General features: G+C 31.2%; 2 protein-coding genes across 8 annotated transcripts in view; both read right to left on the bottom strand.

Annotated features, from left to right (window-relative positions):
- The window catches only part of LOC115962607 (UPF0481 protein At3g47200-like), a 66184-nt gene that overhangs the window by 18525 nt on the left and 22682 nt on the right, over nucleotides 1-24977 (bottom strand). The window contains exons 2-5 of one of the 7 annotated variants that reach the window (XR_004085485.1): nucleotides 22763-22836; nucleotides 20753-20800; nucleotides 18511-18549; nucleotides 15952-15964 (exon numbers count right to left, since the gene is read on the bottom strand). The exons of 3 other annotated variants lie outside the window; for them this stretch is intronic. The gene's annotated coding sequence lies outside the window, so the exon portion shown is untranslated. Of the gene's footprint in view, nucleotides 1-15941; nucleotides 15985-18510; nucleotides 18550-20752; nucleotides 20801-22762; nucleotides 22837-23435; nucleotides 23635-24977 lie in introns of those variants that run through there. 3 more of the 7 variants (XM_031081480.1, XR_004085478.1, XR_004085482.1) reach the window with 3 other exon arrangements.
- Nucleotides 15209-16274, bottom strand: LOC115962612 (UPF0481 protein At3g47200-like). The gene has a single exon (XM_031081497.1). The coding sequence runs from the start codon at nucleotides 15989-15991 to the stop codon at nucleotides 15293-15295; it is 699 nt and encodes a 232-aa protein (XP_030937357.1). The 5' UTR covers nucleotides 15992-16274; the 3' UTR covers nucleotides 15209-15292.

Here is a 24977-nt window from a genome sequence, read left to right as displayed (position 1 = left end):
TTGGACCGAAAACAAATTTATGCATTTGATTGTGGCTGTCATAAAGTTACGTTACAGTGGTGGTTGTTCCTTGTTTTCTGGTATAGTGATTGTGGCTGTCACAAAATTTGGCATCTTGGTAAATTATGGTGTTGTATTGTCCTAAGACTTTAGATTTTTTCACTGTTTTGGGATGAAAGTTTGATCTGGCTGTACATTGATTTTAAGTTATATCTATCTCTCTTTGCCATGGGAAACATTTGAAAGTTGAATTACTGAATAGTTTTCTACCAGCATGTACTAGTCTCCTCATGAGTTTCCAACGTGGAGAGTAACATGCTATTTATTTTATTTAGTCATATGTTGGGTTTCTATTTCTTCAGAGAAGAAGCAATATGTGAACTGGCTAATGTTACCGTTGGAATAGTCATAAGTCTGGAAAAAAAATTATAGTTGGAAAGCCCAGGAAAATGTTACCGTTGGAATAGATGCATAGCTAAAAAAAAAGTGATGATGTGAAAGAAATAATAAAGAAAGATTAAAAAATAATATTTTAATGAAAAAGTAAAATAATAGAGTTTTTTGATGTAGGGTGTATTATAAAATGGTATGGTATAATTGATAAAGTAACCTTTTGAGATGGTAAAATAGGATAGCATAGCATTCTTTGATGCTGATGCTCTAAATCGGTGAAATTTCAGCACTTTTAGCACAAAACAATTCAGCATTTAGTACAATCAGTAGTACTCCCCTCTTTTTTCTTTTTTTTTGAGGAAAAATACAGACTATTCTTCTCAAAAAAAAAAAATAATAATACAGACAAACGACAAAATTTATACACAACTTATACTTTACGACTTGTAAATAAAGAGCATTCGAAGCCTGTGCTGATTTCCAGTATTGCAGTCTGTCTGTGCTTGATCCCAATAACCTCCCAATGCAGCTTCGTGTATTTCAACATTATCCAATCCATAAATGCACACTGGGATTAACAGCCAACAGCTACAAAGACTCAACTAAAAAAAAAAAAAAAAAAAAATTCACACCATACTATGACAACTCGAGTACTTTTAAATCTAACTACGAGTTTTCAATCTCACACTATTTATTTTCATATTTAAATTCACACTTTATTTAAATGTTAACTCTTAATGAGGATTTAAAATCTTCATTGACTTCATATAGAAGTACCAAAATCTAAACAATAGGTTTATAGTGTAGATTAGATTTAAGAATAGTACTAAAAAAAATTTCTTGTATTGTATTTATGAAAGCATTCACATTAATTTGTCTAAAATTTTTTGTCTATCTATACTACTAATAACGAATCCAAATCTTCTATCCCACTTTTCCTGCTCCACTCTATACTCCACCAATAAAAACTTACCACGTGTTAACATAATTAATTAAATACTATAATTATTGACTTATTAATATTACCATTATTAATTAATGATAGTATTTAATTAATTATGTTAACACGTGGTAAGCTTTTATTGGTGGAGTATCGAGTGGAACAGGAAAAGTGGGACAGAAGATTTGGACTCACTAATAACAAGATTCTCTATTTGAATTTCAAAATCTTGCTTACAAAAATATCCTTAAACAGATTCTTAAACTCTCTAGAATACCCTTATCTTTTAGTTATATAATTTTAAATTAAAAAAATTTGATTAAAAGAGTAATTTACTATTTTTTCTTAAAAGTTCCTAAGTTTTAGACTTTTTTATTTCTCATCTCCAATTTGAATTACCACCTATTATTTTAAATTCAAATTTTCAAATATTTATCAACTCTCATATAGAGAAAGATCCTAAAAAATAGGACATTATTTTTATCTCACTTTTAAACATTTTTCCACGTTACCTTATCTCTTTCTTAAATTTATAAATTAAAAAAAAAAAAAAAAACTCTTGGTTATATTATATTTTTTTTAAGACAAATAACCAATTAGGAAAAAAAGAAACTTATATAGAGAAATATTCTAAAATTTGTGACACTATCTCAATCTTACTTTTAAACATTATGCCACCAAACCCAAAATAAAAAATAAAAAAGAGTATTATCAAAGGCACAAAGTATGTGCGATGAGGCAAATTTTAGTATAACAACTTATTTTTTCTATTTTACATAAATACTTTGCAAAAACACTAATATCAAATTATCTATTATATATTGCCTTTTATTTAAATAATATTTTTCTCACTTTTTATTATTAATTCATACCTACCCACCTAACAAACACTCTCTATATTTTCTCTAAACATCCTCTTTGCAATTTGGTTTGATTATGGGCAGTGTCCTGGTTGGTATGTGATCCTAGATAATAGTTTGATTGAAAATGTTTGAATTATCGTTCTTAATTTAGGATATTTAGGGCCTATTTTGGCCAACAAGTTCAAACAACAATTTTCACATTTTAAACAATATTACAAATATTTTCACCCACACATATTTCAAACAACTCCAAACAACTCTCAAATTACTCTACCAAACACCCCCTTAAACACCATATTTTGAGAACTACCTGTTTTTAATTTTTAAGTAACATTCTAAATAACATTGTTGTAAATATATTAAAAATTGTGGGACTAAGATGATTTGACCAAACACTGTAAGTGGAGGACTCTTCTCTTTCTCTTTCTCTTTCTCTTTCTTCCCCAATTCCTTTTCCCCTCTTTCTTTTTTCTTTCACACCTACAATTGTACAGGTCTCTCTCTTCTTTGTATCTTGTGGGAAGCACTTTGTTATGAGCATCACCTTTAAATCCTTAGATTTTAAGATGATAACAAAGGGCCCCATATGATATTATGAACTTGAAGAGTGAGAACCATGAAAATGATTGTGGTGGGATAGACCATGGAGTCTTATCAGAAATCATAATAATCCGATATTTAAAAGTAAATTACAATCACACACTATCAATGATGCATGTTGCAAATTCCCTTGGAGTTTAGAATTTTTGTACAAATTTCACAAAACCCTTCTCACAATATTGATAGATCCAAATGTGAAATCTATTTAAAAAGAAAAGTAAGAGTATGGAAATATCACTAACCTTATGGAAAGGAAATCAACGAAATGGAATTTATTTAAATAAGAGAAATAAATAAAATGGAATGTATTCAAAACTTGCTCACAACGCTTCCTTAAAATTAATAACCCAGTGTCCATTGCTACATGCTCCACCTCACAACGCTACCTTAAAATTAATAACTCAGTGTCCATTGCCACATACTCCGCCACTATGCTTCCACAAAATTACCATTTGCCCAACCCACCACTTCACTAATCACAGCTTTGCAAAAATACGGTAAATAAAAGGCTGAAAAACCGAGGGTAAGACAGTCCAACGTGGTATATACGAGGATTCAAATCTTTTAAATACATGACCAAAGCTCACAACTCTCAAATGGGCCAACCCTCAAAATCTCTGAACTGACTATCAACTACAAGTCTACAAGAATCTCTCTCTGATTCCCTATTTCTTCACTCTCTTTTTCTCTCTCTTTTACTTTGGTTTCTTTATTCAAAAGGGTCTCTCTCTCTCCAAAAGGGTCTCTCTTTTTCTTTCTCTTCTAGACTCTGTCTCTGTTTCTCTCTGTTAGTGTTGGGTGTGAGTTTTTTGCGATGGCTCAGGCTGTGATTTCGATGAATAGAATGTATATAACCTTATTTAGAGTAAATGAGTAGAATTATTTTATAATAATATTATTATTAGATTATATTTTAAAATAAATGGTTGAATATATAAATATATTTTAAAAATTTTAGTAAAAAAATTCATTAAATCTAATTTTATTATTTCAAATTTCTCACAATTTCGGGGAATGAAAATTTAAAATTTTAAAGAAATAGAATGGAATGAGTATTCATTTTTATTTATTTCATTTTCTACCACTTAAACTCTCAAATAAGGAAATAGACTTTAACTAACGAAATTAAATTTTAAAAGACAATTTTATTAGCTCATTTTTAAAATATACTACAATCAAAATTTATACTAGACAAATTTAATAATAATACAACATAATTATCTGGACAAATCTCTCATCTTTCCATCCCTCTGCCTCTTATCTATATCCTTTCTTTTCTTTTCTTCATCTTGATCTTTGATCTTTTTATATAGAGTAGTTCTGGTACTACACTATTGTGCACAACTCAACCACGTGACGAGTTGTACACAAAATTGTGCATAAAGTTGTGGCACTAGAATTTTCCTTTTATATAAGTTAGTTATTCATTTTAAGTTATGTTTTTTAATGTACTTGATTGACAGGATAAAGATAACACGCTGAGTCTTGTTCCTTGTTCTTTTTCTATAAGTTCAGTCAATCATTTTAAGTTATATATTTTAAACTATTTGATTGACAGGACAAGAACAACACGCTGAATTTACTCCTGCACTTGCACAGTCTGCTCACACCCCCACAGCACCGTTGTCACTGCACAGGGATAATACACACTGCACAAAGCTTGATAAAATGACAGGACTTAACACTGTACAGTTGTTGAGTGTTTATAGGGATTTGTTATCAAGCACCGATTTCTTGCCTGTAAAAGTGAAAAAAGACAAAAAAAGGGTCAAAAAAGTCAAAATGAACACCCTGTAGTAATAACAAAAGAAATTGAAAATTTGACATAAAGATAAAGTAACGACAAAAAAATTTTGTCCGAAAAAAAAAAAAAAAAATTACTGTTAACGGACACTGACCGTGCCCGTTAACACACCCCAATATATAATCTAAAAAGGTCAAAAACAATTTTAGGCCCCACCAACACAGCTACAAACTCTCTCATCCACCCCCTTTCAAAAAAACAAAAAAAAACTCCCTCATTCACCCACACAGGCCACATCCAATACATACCCACTGAAATTAATATATATTTTTTAATGCAAATTTTTACTTCATTGATTATTATTAATTATTATACCAATTAATAATATGATATATATTACATCAACTTATTTATATTTTAGTAATACTAATTTATTAAATCATGTAATAAATAAAAATAAAAAATAGATTTTAAATAAAAATAAAACATTAATTAATATTATTTAATTACTATTTAAATATATAAAAGATTACACACAAAATTTTCGCCTAATGCCTCTTAAGTTATTGAGTTGGCTGTGCAATAATGTTAGAGAAACCCAGATCAGAGGCAAAGGTGATGGTTCGGACAGCAGCTATTGCTTCCGCATCATATTGGAATATTTTCTTGTAAATATAGTGGCGTTATGTACGGGATTGAAGCCGGTTGTAATAATAGACATACGAAAGATGCCTGAACTGTAGGAACGACTATTTGCGTTCGTTTTACTCAATACTCTTTTGGTGTTGCTTACCGCCATTGTTTCAAATTTTATTGATATATTTGTAATTCTTTTCCAAATAATCATCGGTTGCAGAACTTATCTTTTTTTGTTTGTGTATTAGTTTAATTTTATTAGTTATATGTCAATATCTACCAAAGTTCAGTGTTGTAATCTGATGTCTTAGGTCTAACATAAACTGATTGTGTTTCATTGCTTTGGACATCTTTTTATTTGTGCACTCGGAAATCAATATTAGGTACACAAAGAAGGGTGTTCCTTTTCTCTTCCAACTCACTCAATCCGATTTTTCCAAATTCTCAAAGCTAACGTTCAAATCTCATCATGTTGTGATGGATTTTCTTCTGCAAGTTCTTACTTCTTCTCTTTGAACGCTATCCGGATCATTGAAAGAAATCACAGATTTGCAACACATGGCAAGTGAACAAATTACCCCGAACAATAGGTTCTTCTGAAATCTGAAGGGAACTCAAGATGATTAGGAACTAGTAAAGAGGGATCTAATGATAATCACAAAGAAGGGTGTTCCTTTTCTCTTCCAACTCACTCAATCCGATTTTTCCAAATTCTCAAAGCTAACATTCAAATCTCATCATGTTGTGATGGATTTTCTTCTGCAAGTTCTTACTTCTTCTCTTTGAATGCTATCCGGATCATTGAAAGAAATCAACTGATTTGCAACACATGGCAAGTGAACAAATTACCCCGAACAATAGGTTCTTCTGAAATCTGAAGGGAACTCAAGATGATTAGGAACTAGTAAAGAGGGATCTAATGATAATCATGTCAAATCTTAAATTCAATTTTGGAAAGAGAATCAAATGGAGGGTTAACATTGTTGTAGACTTGTAGTAAGAAGTACTGTAACAATATAGAAAAATATTAGATAATTATGAATGTGACAGCTATTTTCTGCCAATGAACTGGTTGTAGTGGTAGTCATGGGGAAATATATGCTAGGAAGGGTGATCTTGGCGGTGGTGATAGTAGTGGTGCTTTTAACGAGAGTTGGGGGTAGCAAATGGCAATGGGATGATAGGCATGTTACAATTTGCCAATTGCAATAAGTAAAAACTGAGGAACTTAGAACACAAATTTTAGAAATAAAACTTCAGAGTGTTGTTTCTTCATTAGTAAAAACTCTTTAAATATTCTTCATTAATCTCCATGTGATGAAAAAAAAAAAAAAAAAAAAACTCTTTAAAAACTATACACAAAAAACTCTTTTGCCTTATTCTAGTGAGGAAAGTTTCACCAACTGAACGCACTAATTGACAAAAAAAGAACATTAACAAATTACCCAAAAAGTCCATATAGAATGATGTCATGAGCATTCGGGATGTTTAATGCATAAGAAATCAATGTGTTACATGTAGTCATTCAAGTACAAAATTTTGTAAGAGAGCATCAGTGCACTACTGAAAATATTCTTTCAAAACATCCATTTTATTACCCAAGGGAATTTACAATCTTTGTTTAGCATGAGCATTAACACAATCTTAATCACGATAAACCTGTATAGAATGCTTTCTAAAGATTGATAACCAATTTCCTATGAAGTATTTATTGATGGTTGGCTTTCAAACATCCAGGCATTTTGTTCAAGGATCAATCAAAGAAATTTTAGAGTGGAGATAACAAAACTAGTACTCTACAAGGATGCTGAAACACAACAATCATGTATTTTACATAGGCAAGATCAATTACATTAACAATAATAATAAAGAAAGAAATACATAATTTATGTATTTTACACAAGCAAGATCAACTCCATCGAATAGGGAACAGCCATCCAAATTATATAGCCTTTGAACTTATGCATCCAGACGATAGAACATGCTAGCTGTTTGTATAAAAGTGAGCACTAGCAAACAACTGTTGAAGCGGTTCTCCAAGAGGTGTTAAAATATTCACATTTTAATGTTGCCTTCCAACGGTACATTTCCGTAATTGAACCCAACAAAAAACAGGGTAACAATTGCACCCAAAAGCACAGCTCAGGTTTGAGTCATCCAAAGGGACTACTATTGCTAAATTTCAAAACCAAAATTTTCAGTTTCTGATTATATGTCAGCACAGTGAGTCACAATTTTAAATAAAGCATAAAACTAAAAGCTACTTAACCCAGGCCACGAAAACCAGAATCTATTTTTCTTTCTTTCTAATAATTCAATCGTTACAATAAGTGGGGAAGGGGAGATTTGAATATAAGAGAACCCAGATATTTAAGGGACAAACTCAATTATTTTATGATAGTTATTGGTGCAGACACTAGATACAGGCCTCCAATTATGCAGACTTATGGAATATGGATGCAGAAGCATGAAGAAAACGGCCCACCCAGTGGCCTTATGGATGAAGTTTGCTAACATATGGCCAAAGGGTTAATCAACTGGTGTCTACAATTTGTTTAATTTATTTATGTAATTGGTTAAACCTTGTTTTCTTTTCCTATTTGCTTAGGGAATTTAATTCCTTTTCTTACTAGGTTAGTAAAACTATTTTCTTTTCCTAATAGGACAATAAGTTTGGAACTCTATTTAAAGAATCCAGGGATCAGTGTTGTTTTACAATTTGCTTGAGTAATAAAGTTTATTGTTGGAGTTTTCCCTTTGTTAGCTTGGTACTAATTCCCAGGTTTTGTTTTCTCTTGCTTTGGGCTAATTCCTGGCAAACTTGATTCCTAGGTAAATATAATTTTGCTGTTTTTGTTAAATTTGCAATGCCGTAGTTATAATACCAGGGCCTTCAGATATCCATAAAATAATAATAATAATAATAAATATAACTTTAATGTATTTTGCAATTTGCACAACTTAAAATAAAAATGACTTCGAAATGTTTTAGGTTTCAACTTCAAGTTGGAGAGAAATGGAGCAAAGGAAGGTCGAAAATAACAAGGGTAGAAATAGTGAAGGAGGTAATGGAGTATATGAGCTTAGTGGAACAGAATAACAGGAATATATGTGCCTAACCCCGGTTTAACCCAGATTGATTGAAAAAATATCTACAAACCCAATCCTGAATTTGTTAAGATTAAGAATTTGTTGATGGTTGTGATTGTGATATGTTTTTAAGTAATACTTTTGGCGTGTTATGTTTTCCCTAACAAATGTTAAAGAGGAAGGCAGTCATATATTTTGGTTTGAAAAGCAAAGTAACTAATGAAATTTTTAATTTTCTTTGGAATTTATATGGAAGATCACACTACCCCTGCATGGACAATTTTAAAAGACAACTTTCAAACTTTGCCAATTCTACAGCTCCCAAAATCATTCAAACCATAGGGTATGTACTTCAGTACCATAATTTCACCTAAGCTTTTGCATATATTACATTAAAAGGATGTTGATTTCCCTCAAAAATAGTTGCAACCTAAAAGTCTAATTGACAACTTCAATAATTGCACTGACAGTGCCCTCTAGAGCTTAGGTGCATTCTAATCCATCATACTGATACACAAATAATAAAAGATTGAGAACAAACTTGATAATACCAACATGACAACATTCAAGTTATCATAATATTGTATCCCTTGTATGCTCAACCAAGAATGTCATCTTAAATCATAACAGTATATGCCACTTACATTGCTTTGCACATATTCAGAGCTCGATCCTAAAATCTTCTCTCCACATGCACCCAATCCAGCTCTGATAAGCCCAGAACCAGCTCCATAAAATGCATTCGCAAATGGATTAGGCGGAGCATTTGCTACATTTACTGGTGGTCTTGGCACCCCAGGCTGGGTCCCCACATTGTTGTACATTTCTGTAATTGAACCCAACAAAAAACAAGGTCAATGTTGCACCCAAAAGCACAGCTCAAGTTTAAGTCATCCAAGGAGGCTACTATTGCTAAATTTCACAACCAAAATTTTTAGTTTCCAATTAAACATCAGCACAGTGAGTCACAATTTTAAAATGAAGCATAAAACTGAAACTCTAAAAGCTAGCTACTTGGCTCACGAAAACCAGAATCTGTTCTTTTCTTCTTTTTTTTAATAATTAAATTGTTAAAATAAGCGGGGAAGGGGAGATACGAATATTGGTTCTCCTCATAAAAGAGACCAAGCAATGCCCACTAAGCTACAAGGCTCTTGGTAGAAAACCCGAATATGCCAAATCCTATATAGTTCCCAAGTAGTTAAATAACTTTCTCCCACTATCCAATTCTCCTCCTTAGGAGAACCTACATTTAAATCCCCACTACCCCAACTCCTGCGACTAGTCTCATAGTTTTGGGACTAAGGTTTTGTTTTTATTGTCATTGCATCTCTTAAAAATCTCACCCAACATATTACCCTAACCCCTTTCCCTAACCCCTTTTCAACCCAAATACATTCGCCGTAATTCGATACACAACAACATTCTTCTCATTTCACAACCTTATTCTTCCTATCCCAAACCCTTTTTTTCATTTTTCTTTTCCAAAACAGATTAATAGGAACTCGATGTAATCCAATTTTTTTTTTTTTTAAATGGCCATTAAATGCAACACCTACAATACCAAAATGAAACTAAAACCTAAGTTCATTTACGAGTGAAAATGAAATAGCCATTAATTCATTAAATCTGCAAAATCTAACAGAGAAAATTCAAAATTCATGTGGCTTTCGTCAAACTCAAACAGATCTTCAACTCCAAATCCAAGAATATATATAGATGAAATTTAATAAAAATACGAATTCATACGCATCTATATATATATACACAGAGAGATTGAGAGAGAAGGAGGTGTGAAAGGATACCATTGGAGATATCGGCGAATTATCTGGCGATCAGATTTGAGCTCCGGCAGGGTTTTCAGTGAAGGTTTGGGCACAAAGTGCAGTGAAAACTGTGAGAGAGAATAAAGAGAGAGAAATTTTAACAGATCACAGAGTCCATATTAAGTTATCTAAATAAAAAAGGTTGTAGCACGTGCCACGCATGTGCAACCGCGCTGGTTTGTATCGTTTGGTGCTTCTCCATTTTGCGTCAATGCACCAATAACAAATTGACACGCAAAGCAAAACAACAACAAAACAATTCAATTCCAAAGCAAGTACAAAACATTTCAAACATAATATACAAAATTTAAAATACCAAAAAACCCCCAAATGCTCCGTTTGGTTGCCGAGAAACCACAAGGAAAAATATAAATAAATAAACAAGCATTTGTCACATAGTTTATCTTGTCCTCTAAACAGGTGTTGCCTTTAGAGGCTAAACTATATGACAAGGCCATCAAAAGAAGGGAGTCTCGATGATATGAATTAAACGCCACACTTGATGGCCTTGCCTTTTTTATTTTTTTATTTTGATAGGTTCTTATTATGAAATCTGAATGGAGCTAGTTTGATAGATGTTACCGTGTTGGAGACTTTTTTATTTTTATTTTTTGAATAGACCAACAATTCTAAGAGCCCATAGTCGAATACCCATGAAAATTAAATACAACTTTTTACTAAAATCAGGCCCAAAAATTAACCATTAAAACACACAAATTGTATAAAATAAAATAAAACCCAAATTTTAGCTCAATAGCCCATTCACAAAACAAAGCCCTCAAATTATCAAAGTGTTAACAATTCAAAACAATTTCCAAGATTGAATTAGTTCAGATTTGGATCATGGAATTAATTGGGTTAACACTCAAATAAAGAGGGACCACAAGTGTTTTGGTCTATTTTATGAGCAGCCCAAAAGAAAAGACATAAGCCCAGCCCGTGAGGTCTAGCTCAAAGCTTTTTTTTCTTTTTACAGAGTTTCAACCTATAGTATCTGCTCCTGATAATAACTATTTATCATCATATCAAAACACCAATCAATTTTTGGTGTAAACGACTTCATTAGTTGAGCTAACTGGAACCCACTACAGACATAATCTTGATCATGATTCTTGGTAAGTTGTACAGATTATAGAATGCTTTCCAAAGATTGATAAGCTACAACACCAAGTAGCACTATATTAAACTTATGTATTTTTTAACTCGACCAATGAAGTATTTATTGATGGTTGGCTTACAAACTTTTAGGTATTGTAGATACCGCATTTACACCCCTTACGACTCGGGCCCTTGTTTCCCAATGAAACTAAATTCTAAGACCCAAGATTAGTTTAGGGCCCAATTAGATGTTAAATTGATTCGAGAAATATTAAAATGAAAAATATAACTTTTAATGAGCAAATAAATTTATTTTTGGAAAAATAAGGCTAAGGAAACCCTCACTATGTGCATGCAAAAATCAGCCTGCGCACATAGCTTTTTGCATGTGCATGCAAGCCCGATCTTGCACACGCATAGTGAATTCTAGAAACTTAAATAAGACAAGTTTTCTACATTAATGTTGAGGTTTAGGACGAATCTCACATCGTCTGGGAGTCATTCAGAACCCCTATTTTCACACTATAAGTAACCTTACATGGTATATTTTCAACACACAGAAATCCCACGGGAAAATACTAAAATTCACTATTTCTAATGAATCAAAGAGGGATTTTTTCACAAAATGTCTTCCAGTCAATTTTATTTTGCTTAGGGCCTTTTTAGGCATTTATCTTAAAGTTCAAGATTACCAATCACTTTTCTTTTTTTTTTACCCAATTGTGAATAGATTTGATTGAGGGGAACGGTTAAAAATCAATCTTGAAAAGCTTTACTTTAAGGTATTAAGTTGCTTTGCCTATTTTTTTTTTGAAGCTGATTTTCAAAACTGACCCATTAACCATACCGACCGATTCATATATAGAAATAAAATTAAGGGAAAAAAGAGAAAAACAATCTTAGTAAATTACTAGAAAGAAATCCTACTTATGCCCCCCAACACAAAAGGTAATATTTTTTTGGTAGATTACACCTTAGCGTTGCCATTGATGCTTTAGTCTTCCATATCTGCAGAAGAGAGAGTAGAGCTAAACTTAAAAACTGATGAAGAGAAAAGAAAAGACTGAAAAGTAGAGAACAATGAGGTAAACAGATAAGATGAAAAGAAAGTGGAGGTAGGGGGTATTAAATGACAATGCCGCATTTTGATTTCTTTGTTATCCAACATTTTTTTATTTTTCTTTTATTTAGTTTTATAAAAATTAGAGTGCCACGTTGATCTGAAAATATAAAATTCTTTTCCAGATTAATAATCAGAACATGAGAGAGCTGGGCTTATAAATCGAGTGTTAGAGACTCGATTTCCAGGTGGAGCCACGTTGGGACTTGATATATTAGCCCTGAATCGAGTCCTTTAAACTCGAGATGATAGTGAAAAATATAGTTCTGTAACAGTGCCGACCAATTATATTGTTTGGAAAATGGGCTTAATTCCCGATTTTGGCCCTAAAGAGGTTCTCTTTTTGTTGGTTTTGAAAGAAAAAATCTCATATTGCATCGATGATTGAGAAAAAATAGCTCGGTTGTTAATGAACTTTGTAGATAAATAATGGTTTGGCCCATGTTCTAGATCATGCCAATCAGATGATAGTTTTTTTTTTTTTTTTTTTGATGAACTAGATGATAGTTTTTTTTTCCTTGTTGATTTTGAAATCTTATATTGATCTTAGTATAAGAGCAAGAAAGAAAGTGAATTGCTCAAATATAATATAACAATAGAAAGTGTGCTAATTCTATAGTTTTTGTTCAACATGAGAGTTAGAACTTAAAGGACAAAAGTTTAATTAATTTATACTGTTGGTTTGAGAATACAATACCAAGAGTCTTATAGTTCAACTAACAAATTTTGTTGTTTTAAATAGAGATCTTTAGATTCAAATCCCCTCACTTTAATTATAGAATTATTTAAAAAAAAAAAAAAACAAAGTTGTAAAGTTGGGAATTTAAATGCTGGGGAAGGGGGAGGGGGAGGTTGGGCTTGTCTACAATGCATAAGAGTAATTGCATCAATTGGTGTAAACATTTTTTTGTCAATTTTAGCATAAAAACTTATTTTTTTCTATTTTACATATCACATTTCAAAACACCCCACATTAGATTATCTATTTTACATTATATTTTATTAGAATACATTTTATGTGTTTGGAGAGAGAGAGAGAGAGAGAGAGAGAGATTATCTGAGCTGAGAGAAAAAAACAATGAAATATAAAATACAAATGAATAGTAGTCATGTAAATATAGACGATTATTGTAGTAACTATAGAAATTTGCAAAATTTTAGGTTAGCTAATGTTGATAATTTTTGGGCTTAAAAGTGTAAATTTGACAAATTTTTCTATTATACATATTTATAAAAAAGAAAATGTGATATTTAAATATAAATTTATGGGTAAAGAGTAAAAAAATAAAATAAAAAGAAAAGAAAAATAAGTGGAATTAATAGTTTGTTCTCAATCGAGAATTCTAGATAGAGTAAAGAAATGGTATATGAGTTCTATTTTAAGCTATACACAAATTAATTTTTCGAACAAAAAGTCAATAAATATGAAATATTTCTTGGAATGGACGTTATACGTTAAAACTGTCTTAAAAAAAAATGTTTATTTATACATGGGCCAATCCTACAATTATTCAATTGAAAAACGAGATAAGCATAATGAAACAATGTTTAACGATAAAGCAGTGGTCGGGCACTTACAAGTTACAACAAAGTCGTAATAATGCACATGATCTCCAGGCAGTCTCATGGACTTTTTTTTTTAATAATAAATAAAGTTGATTCAACTAATAAAATTTATTGTTTAAATAAGATATTTGAGGTTTGAATCTCATTTATAGACTCTACATCAACAATTAATTAATGTCTTAACCTAATAATAAGAGCAATCGAATGAACACTATAGCTTGAAATTTGATTGTACATATCAAGTAAAAATTTAATAGATCTAAAACTGAATAATATTACAAGAAGGTATTAAATAGAAATAAGATAGGGGTTTTTTTTTTTTTTTTAGCTGAGACAATAGTAGACTTTATTTGTACAAAATGATAATAGACTTTATTAAATACCAGTTCTTACTAAAATCAGGTCCACTATATTAACCACAAATTGTATCAATTAATATAAATCAAGGCCCCCTAACTTCCAAAGCCTTTAACCCATACCGATGGTCCGTCAAAAAAATTCTCAGGATTAATTTCGTTTAGAATTGTGTCATTAAATTAATTGGGCCAACACTCAAATAAAGAAGAACCACAAGTATTTCGGTTTGTTTTATGAGCGGCCCAAAAGGGAAGACAAAAACCCAGCCCGTGACGCCCAGCTTAAAGCGTCGGACACTTTCTGAGAAACAAACGATGAACTATTCAACCAAAAAGAAAAAGAGGCTTTTGAAATACAAAACTAGTACTAGACAAGGATTTTGAAACACAACACTAGCGTATTTTACATCGGCAACATCAATTACATTAGAAATAATAACATAAAACAAAATATATAATTTGGGTATTTTACATAATTATTAAGTCTTTGAACCCAAGATGCTTCGTGAAGATAGAAGATCAATCATAGAACTTGCTGTTTGCATAAAAGTGAGCAGCAGAAGAATAATAGCAGCCACTGTTGAAGCGAACCTCCAAGGGGTGCTAAAATATTCACTTTTCAATGTCGCCTCCCAGCGGTGCCAAGATTTCTCATAGAACCTATTCAATTCATCATAGAGCTTACAGTAATCAACTCTCACCGTTTCGGATACGATTCCTTTGTTGAGATTGTTAATCATGGACATTACTGCATTGTTGTCGCCTAGGTAATTGACCAAGATTTTTTTTTTTGGTAAGTAAATCCACATCTTTTCTGGAATTGATAAGAAAATCCATGAAGATGAAGTAATCAGTAAAGTACGCACTTCCTATATAGCAAGTTTGTTCTAATGCCATAACGTTTCGGATAACAACTTCCGTCACACCCTCTATTTCTAATTTTGGGATTTCCAACACACCATCTTCAAATTTTATTTCAAAAGAGCGTTCACTTTTACCAAGCCGGAACCTTACTCCTGCCTTGTGGAGTTGTGTTGCTGAGTACAAAAGCTTTGGATGTTCATTGATTTTCAAATAATGCATCGGGAAGAGATGGAAATGCAAGGTGCTGCAGTTTCTTAATAACAAAGAATGGAAGCTGATTTTCAAATAATAGCAAGTCAACCTTCACAGCAGCAGCCCTTGGTTCCACAACCATAGAATCGTCATGACTTGTCAAACTTAATGAACTACGTCGGAATAAAAGCTCAAGAATGAAGCACGCATCCAGCAATATCATTTTCACAAACCTATCACTGGTAAGATCTATAGTCTCTTCATAACACCTGCGAATGCGTTCTTCCAGTTCCCTTACCGTGCCTACTAAATACTCCAAGCTTCTCTCACTCCGTTTCATGAAACTCCTGAAGTACCTCTCTTTATGCTCTTCCATGGCTTTCAATCTTTGGTTTTCGTGGTGATACGGGCCAATTGAAATAACCTGAGGAGTGTAGGCTTCTTCATTCCATTTTCGAAGGTAGCGTGGAAGTTTGTAGCTACGACACTCTTCTAATAATTGAATTTCCGTCATTTTGACTATTTTGCTAATTTCAATTACCAAGTCATCATTTTTATTTTCATTTCCACCTGAAATGTCTGCTTCCTTTTGAGTATTTTGATCTTCATTATTTGTTGAAGCAGTTGCTAGTTGAATTTCCCTACTAGCTGATTGTTCCATCTCTAAGTTCTCTTCCTTAACAAAGACAAGAGCCACTAGCATTAGAAGCACAGGTTTAGAACTATGTGAATATGCATAATATATTAAATTAAGGCAGAGAGAAAGTTCAATGAGGACTCTATATTACATTCCAATTTCATGCTAAATGTCATTTTACCTGTTCCATTAATTGATGTCAAGTATCTCTAGATTTAAATGGACTCCAATTTTATGCCATGCGTCCTTTCTTATCAAATTCTAATTATGTGTCAATCATACTTGCATGCAAATTTAAGTATCTAAACTTAGACAATATAAGAAGACTCAATTCGTAATAATTATTTGTGCATACACACATACATACATACATATATATATATATATATATATATGGTTGAGTTCAAGTTATACCTACCGTAAACTTAAACAATGTTACATCACTCAATATTTTTTATTTGGGTGCGAATTTTAACAAATCCACTCTTAAATTACATTATCTTTGTATATTCTCCACTCTTGATAAATTTTAAGGTGATCAAAGATTAATTGTCATGTCTTAAATCAATTGTTTAAATTCAAGTTTTTGTAGTTTAAGATAATACATAAAAAATGAGTTTCTAGATCAAATGGTAAACAATATTAAATTGACAAGAAAATTGGCATGAATATTATGAACATATAGTACATTCAATTCAACTATGGGATTTTCAAAACATGAATGGTATAACAAGTTATTGGATGGTATAACATTATTTAGAGTTACATATAGTATAACTTCACAAAAGCTACCACATCTTTTAAACCATAGATTTCAATAAGATCTAAAGGTTAAAAAAATCACTACAATCCATGTCATCTTTAAAATTTACTGATGGCCACATCAACTACCCTAATTAATTTAAGAGAATATTATATTATTTTATTTTTCTACTTTCTTTCTCTCTCCTAATTAGTTCATCCCCAACCTTGCACAAATGCCCATTTAACTTACCTAACTTTTTGCTGAAATTATAGAATAAGGACACACATGAAAGAAGCAAATAGTGACAAAAAAAGAATAAACAATAAGTTCCATATAATCAAGACAAACTAAAATAATTGTAAGAACTAAAGGCAAACTAATAGATAAAATAATTCTGAGCAATAATAATTAGGGTTCACATACCAATAATAACTAATATGTTTACTGTATTTAGAAACAATAGATGAGTTCCAGGATTTCTTCTTAACAACAATAATTAGTATGTTCTTTGTACTATAAATCAATATGTCAAATGAACTAATAGTTTATTTTTTATTATCTTGCTAGCACTATGGACATATTTGTAATAAATAATCTTCATAGACCACGAGATATATCTCTTATCCAAAATTCATCTTTTTATTGACCCCTAGAAAAAATATCCTAGAGCCGCCACCAATGAGAGGGATAGGACTTAGGAATTGGCATACCTATCCAAAACCCCCCTCCTCACACCTTAAAAAACATCGAAACAAGGTTCTTTAAACCTCTACTTTTCTTTCCATCCAAACAAGCTTCTAGGTAAAACCACCACTTTATTACTATTGTTAAATGTTTTTGTGCATCAAAACAAGGCTCATTAAACCTCTACTTCTCTTTCCATCCAAACAAGCTTCTAGATAAAACCACCTCTTTATTATTAGTGTTAAATCTTTTTGTGCATAAACACAATTACAATCTAGTTTGTATATAATTTAAGGGTCATGTTAACAGTTGCCCTTGAGACAATTGTTAATAAACCATAATGGAAAAGTTTTATATAAAACACTATTTTTATTCGACATTACTAATAGGATAAACACATTTATTTTGTTACGTTAATTATATTAAGTGGTGCATTAATTTTTTTGGGGGAAGAGGTGTATTTATTTTTTATGTGGGAGGTGGCGCATTAATTATTTAAATTTAAATAAATTGTGTCATTTTTCTGGATAAAACCATATCTTTATTACTACTGTTAAAAACGTTTTGTGCATAAACACAAAGTACAATCTAGTTTGTATATAATTTTACATGTATAAACAATGTTATTTCAGTAAGATAATAATGAGAAAATAAATAAATAGATTGATAGACAAAGGAACTTAAGTAGGAAATGTTACAAAAGCCTACCTCAATTATTAATGTTCAGCAGCTGAAAGAACCAGGATTTAAAATTTCAATACTTATCTATCAATAGGTAATGTGGTCTATTTTTCTAAGTTCTCACTTCTCACAGTAACCAAATGAAACCCAGGAGGGTATAGATAGAAAAGACAACAACTATATCTCATAAATATTACGTCACTATTTTTCAGTGGCATTGCGTCATATAGTTTTACCAATCCGGGAAAATGACTTGTTTGAATTCCACGGTTTTTGTTTGATTATTATTATTATTAAGTACTGGGTTTTTCATCTTCTGCTTTTAATTTTGTTTTTTTAAAATTGGAATCACAACTAAAATTTATTTTTGGGAGTCAATAGAAATAACACAAAGAAGAATCAGCATCTAAGAAGGGTTTGCAAATCTAAAATCTCTAACTAGATTGGGAAAAACAACTGCAACATATGGCCATACCTTTTTTTAGTTCAGTTTGGATTGACTCTCTCTAGGCATCTGTCAGCATTTCCAAAAGAAGACATTGATTAGTGCTTCCAGAAGCATTTTCTCGTGATTTTGATTAAGAATTTTAACTCTGTATTTTTAGTAATTCTAGTGTCATATAAAATATCATAACTTTTTCTAAAATTATCCTATGTAGAAAATTGAGATTGGTTGCATATTACTTACATATAAGCCTACCATTTGCTGTGACAGTACACATGACAATTCGTATGGTATAAAAATAATATTTTATTTTGAATATGAACTACGTCAGTAATTTCCATTCATCAGTTAACAACATTACTATTTTGGATTATATATCACAAGGCTATACAACACATTATGAACTAATTTAAGACAAGCACTGAATAGTTAATCCTGTCCAGGAGACTAGGAGAATAGATATCAAGATATTTTTCTTCAGTAGGTATTGAAAGCTTTTTCTTTTTTGGAAGTAATAAAATTAAGGCACGAAAGTGGATCAGAGCACTGCCTGAAGAAAAAACTAGTATTGCATTAACGATTGAAAAGAATAACTCAGTCAATACTGTTGTTTAAACAATAGTTTTCAGTCTTTACATAACAATAACACTTCTGACACATATTTATATGACACTCAAACATGTATGTCCAAAATACTAAAAATAAAACAACAATAGTTTAACACGGTTACTAAACGGGCCCTAAGATTTAGGGGCCTTTGCATATATAAAGTTACCTTAACTAGGGGGTCGTTTGGGATCTACTTATTTTACTGAAATTAAAAACTTTTTGTTGAATGTACGGTAGATAAAGGTGAAAATTCGCTGAAATAATACAGTAAGGCCCTTTAATAGTATCAAAAACAAACGGGCCCTTGCATATATGAAGTTACCTTAACTAGGAGGTCGTTTGAGATCTGTTTATTTTGCTGAAATTAAAAAAAATTGTTGAATGTATGATAGATAAAGGTGAAAGTTCGCTGAAATAATACAGTAAGACCTTTTAGTAGTATCAAAAAGTGCAATGAGGCCAATAAATATATATTTAAAAAAAAAAAAAAACTAAATAGTAAAATAAGAGAGGAACTGGTATTCATTCCCCTTGTTTGGATGTTTTAAAAATTAAGTGGAGAAAGGGGTATACATATCTCTCCTCTTTGCTTGGATGTTTAAAAATTAAATTAGGAGAGGACATGGGAATGGAATGATCATATAAATTGGGAAAATGCTATAGCCATAGACTATTTTACAACAACTCTTACAAAAATGATCATGGGAGTGGAATGATTATATAAACATTTTGATTGTAACATACAGATCATCCTCTTTGCTTTCCCATTCATAATTATCTAATATTTTTCTATATTGTTACCATACTTCTAACTACAAGTCTACAACAATGTTAAACCCTCCCCCCTACTCCCTATTAGGCCATGTGGATTTTTTTGTGTTTGATCCGGTTTGTGACCAGACCTAATTTGGATGCGTTACCATTTTTAGAATACAATTGAATACCGTTTATTTTGTTGAAAACTGAAAATAATAAAAAATAATAATAAAGTTACTGTTCACGCATAGGCTACTGTTCATTTGCCTACCTACTCGGTTCAAGTAGCATGAACAGTGCAAGAGGCGCAGGTCAAAAAAGAAAAAAGAAGCCAGACATTGACGCTCCAAACGCAAACGCAACACAAACCAAATGGAGCTTTAATGGGAGATTTGCTACATGAAAATTTTTTTGATACATTTTGGATCCATTGTTTGGGATATATATGCTATTGATTTGGATTAGGGTTTGATGTATTGAAAATTGTATTATATGGCACCATTGTATTTTCTATTCATTAAATCCTTGCAACTATGTGGATAGACACACTGTTGAACCTTGTAAATATTTATGCTGTGTGATTTTTCTGGGCACAAATTTTTATCTATTTTTCGTTTCTCATAGGTATAGGGACTAGGGTAAATTCCTAACACTACCCTCCAAAATTTTCTAATTGGGAGAATTAAAAAAGTGGCATTGTGACCCCTCTAAATCCCCCTTCTTCCCACATCTAAAAACATTCATTTTCACTATTGTTAAATGATTTCATGCAAAAACATGAATTACAATCTAATTTGTATATAATTTTAAATGCGTAGACATTGTTATTTCGGTAAGATGACAATGAGAAAATAAATAAATACATTGATAGACAAAAATACTTGAGTGAAAATGCTTGAAAACCTACCTCAGTTATTGAAGTGTAGCTGCTGATTGAAAGCCGAAAAGAACGACCCTGTAAGTACAAATTAACTATCAACAACTCATGCAATCTATGGTCTCAGTTCTCACTAAGGCAAAAAGAATCACATTAGGATATATTTGTTAAGGAAAATATATAAGATGAATTAAATCAAACAGACCAAGAGTAAAATTGAAAAGAAATAAAAATTTATTAATGATTGAAAGCCAAGGCGTGGAACTTTACCCACTGTCTTAAGAAGTGATTTGACCCCTCTAGATAAAATTTATCATTTGTGCAAAATTGACTACGACGATTACACCCAAGATTCAATGGAAAACTTTGGTTGTGTGTACTAACAAAACAAGGCTTTGAACTAGTATTAATGTCCGAAAAAGTGAAGGACTTTGAAATAGAATAAGGGACACAAAATAGAGGATTTTGGATACATGAAGAGAACATAAACTCTGTTTATATATTGCAATAATTAAAGAAAATTTTAAAGGAAATGGTAGACAGAAAGGCCAGCACATCCTTAGCAGCTGTTGTCCTTCATTTTCATTACTGGAAGGAGGAAAAATGCTTAAGAAAAGAGAGATAAGAGGGGCCAAAATGATGGGATGCTTATTAAGTTTATTATCACCTACCCTACCCCTCTTACTGATTTGGTCAAAGATTGTGGATAAGAGTATAATTTTTTGCTCTCACACACAATGAGTAAGAAGACACCAGCCAATGTAGCCATCATCAATTCAAACTTGTTTCCAGCAATGTAATATAAATATAGGATTTTACTAATAATGTTTTTTATTAAAAAAAGAAAAAATTATGAATTTCTCTTACAATTTTTTCATTTTTTATAAGCGCCACCGAAAAATTTACCCACTCACCCGAAATACGGGTCGAATCCACTGAGATGGGTCATCAGTTGGGGTGCATCAGATAAAATGGTATGGCGGGTTTGCCCAAATTTGTAGATTTTCATGGATTTAATTTTTTTGGGACTCTTTGGCCAATATTATTGGGCTTTCTAAATTTTGTCATATCAGATTGTGCATCTTTTACATCATTTCTTTTAAAATGGGCCAGTACCCTTAAAAATAGGCCTTCAAGGTCAGCTTCAACATAATAAGTCCAAATCTATACTTCCCAGAGCCCACATATTGACATTTAGGAACCAAAAAAATACAAAGAAAATCATGGACACAATAGCGAACAAATAATACCACACAAAATACCATTTTTTACCACATGCTAAACATCAATAGCATGTAAAACCTGGACATTACTTAAACAGATAAAAATTCATAAAATCCCATTTTTTTTATCACCTGTTAGTCATTCACACATTACAACAAATATTTTCCAAATTGCCAAAGCCTAAAGGCCTGGGCATTGGGCAGTACAGCAAAATTGCCTCAAGAAAAATCAAGCATATAAGAAGTCAATTTAAAGTTTGGATTCTAAAGACATTAAACCTGCCAACCATTCCACACATCAAGTAATGTTCCAAAACCACACAGCAGCAAGCATTGCTACAAATACTACAGCAGCTTCATAATTCCATACACATATATATATAGTAAGCCATAGAGGCAGCAAAGAAGTCAGTTACTGCACAAGTCAGTAAGGCTGTAAACCACCAAGGCAGTAGGCAATATTCCCAACAGTTTATATAATTAGTTACAATTATGAAATACTATAAGTATTTCCAAAAAATAGCTTTCCTAATGCAGTAAAGAACTTTGATAGAGAAGGGATCCATATTAATCATTGATCTTGTATTAGTTACCGTGTAGTACATTATAAAATTTTTCAACGTATAATATTCTAGCTAAGCTAGGGAAAACATGTAAATACAAGATCACCATATTCACTAGTAATTCATGAAATCTTATCTAAGTATTTTATTTAAAAAGAACGAAAAATCAAGAACAACAGGTCAAAGTGACAACAAATACAACGACAAAAGTAACACAAACAATGACAAGAAGTTAGAAGAGAAACAGATGATACCTCAGAGAACTCTTAGCTGTTAAGGATTCAACGTTGAAAAGGAAGCAAAAAGCCGACTTGAACAACTTTCAACTCTTGTATAAAATTAAGATTTCAAAATTTTAAGTTAGGAAAGCAAAATGAATCAAACAAATGAGAAATAAACTACATTCAGATAAGAAAATAACAAAGTGTTTGGATTTCATCTTTTTAAAATAGGGGTTCATCTTCTTTTTTATAGAGTGAAGATACAAGTATATTGATCATAGAAAAAAAAAAAAAACAAAAAACAAAACAAAACAAGGAATAAAACATGCAGATAAGAAAATAAAAATGTGTTTGGATTTTATCTTGTTAAAATAGGGGTTCATATTCTTTTTTTACAGTTAAGATACCAGTATATTGATCAAGGAATAAAATAGGGCAGATACAAATTACACTCAGAGCACAATAAAATAATGAATCAAACTAACTATAATGTCTGTCTGTAAAGAGTATACACGAAAATAAACACAAAGTGCACTCAAAAAAGTGATAACTCAAGTCTTCAAAAAATGATAACACAAACAAACAGACTCGAATTAGGGATTCCGTCTTTGAAAAGTGATAAATCAAGTCTTTGACTAACAAATCAAATAAAAAAAAAATTAGGATTTCATCTTTGAATCCAATCACTTGGTCAGTTTCAGTACTTTTAGCCTTTTTAATCCCCATCCTCTTGCCGTCTTGCGTTTAGCACAAAACGATTCAGCATTTAGTACAATCAGTAGTACTCCACTCTCCAGACTTCACGTGATGTACAGACAACCCAAATATATATCTCGTATTGCAATTATGATTGAAAAGAATCGCTACTTTTTTCTTCTTGTTTTTTTCTGAATAGAATCGCTAGTCTGCATTTGGAATTGGAATTATGGATAAAGAGGGTTTTTATTTTTTGGGATTTGATAACATGCACCGAACCGGTGCTTGTTAAGATGAAAAAGACAAAAAAAAAAATTAAAAAAAAAAACAGTCAGAAAAAACGTCAAAAAGAACATCATATAGCACTTAAAAAGTTGAAATTTTGACGGTAGATAAAGACAACAATTTTTGTCAGAAAAAATAAAAAATATTGCTGTTAACGGGCACCGCAACAATTTTTTTTTTGTTTTTTTTGGTGTTGATTTTGAAAGAAATTATAGCCCAGACAAAAGTTTAATTAATTTATATAGTTGGTTTGAGAATACAATACCAAGAGTCTTATAGTTCAACTAACAAATTTTTTTTGTTTTAAATAGAGATCTTTAGATTCATATCCCCTTACTTTAATTATAGAATTATTTAAAAAAAAAACAAAGTTGTAAAGTTGGGAATTTAAATGCTGGGGAAGGGGGAGGGGGAGGTTGGGCTTGTCTGCAATACATAAGAGTAATAGCGTTAATTGGTGTAAACATTTTTTGTCAATTTTAGCATAAAAACTTTTTTTTTTCTATTTTATATATCACATTTCAAAACACCCCACATTAGATTATCTATTTTACATTATATTTTATTAGAATACATTTATGTGTTGAGAGAGAGAGAGAGAGATTATCTAAGCTGAGAGAAAAAAACAACGAAATATAAAATACTAATGAATAGTAGTCATGTAAATTTGCAAAATTTTAGGTTAGCTAATGTTGATAATTTTTGGGCTTAAAAGTGTACATTTGACAAAATTTTCTATTATACATATTTATAAAAAAGAAAATATGATATTTAAATATAAATTTATGGGTAAAGAGTAATAAAATAAAATAAAATAAAAAGAAAAATAAGTGGAATTAATAGCTGGTTCTCACTCAAGAATTCTAGATAGAGTAAAGAAATGGTATATGAGTTCTATTTTAAGCTATACACAAATTAATTTTTCGAACAAAAAGTCAATAAATATGAAATATTTCTTGGAATGGACACTATACGTTAAAAATGTCTTAAAAAAAATGTTTATTTATACATGGGCCAATCCGACAATTATTCAATTGAAAAACGAGATAAGCATAATGAAACAATGTTTAATGATAAACCAATGGTGGGGCACTTACAAGTTACAACAAAGTCGTAATAATGCACATGATCTCCAGACAGTCTCATGGACTTTTTTTTTTTTTTTTTTAATAAATAAAGTTGATACAACTAATAAAATTTATTGTTTAAACAAGATATTTGAGGTTTGAATCTCATTTATAGACTCTACATCAACAATTAATTAATG

The sequence above is a fragment of the Quercus lobata genome, chromosome 10, assembly GCF_001633185.2.
Source record: "Quercus lobata isolate SW786 chromosome 10, ValleyOak3.0 Primary Assembly, whole genome shotgun sequence".
In the NCBI taxonomy this organism is placed as follows: domain Eukaryota; kingdom Viridiplantae; phylum Streptophyta; class Magnoliopsida; order Fagales; family Fagaceae; genus Quercus; species Quercus lobata.
The sequence above is the reverse complement of the archived record's forward strand: the minus strand, read 5'-3'. Positions and strand labels throughout refer to the sequence as shown.

Excerpts from the sequence above, each read along its gene's own strand:
- LOC115962612 (XM_031081497.1), bottom strand. The coding sequence starts at position 15,991 with ATGCTAGTGGCTCTTGTCTTTGTTAAGGAAGAGAACTTAGAGATGGAA.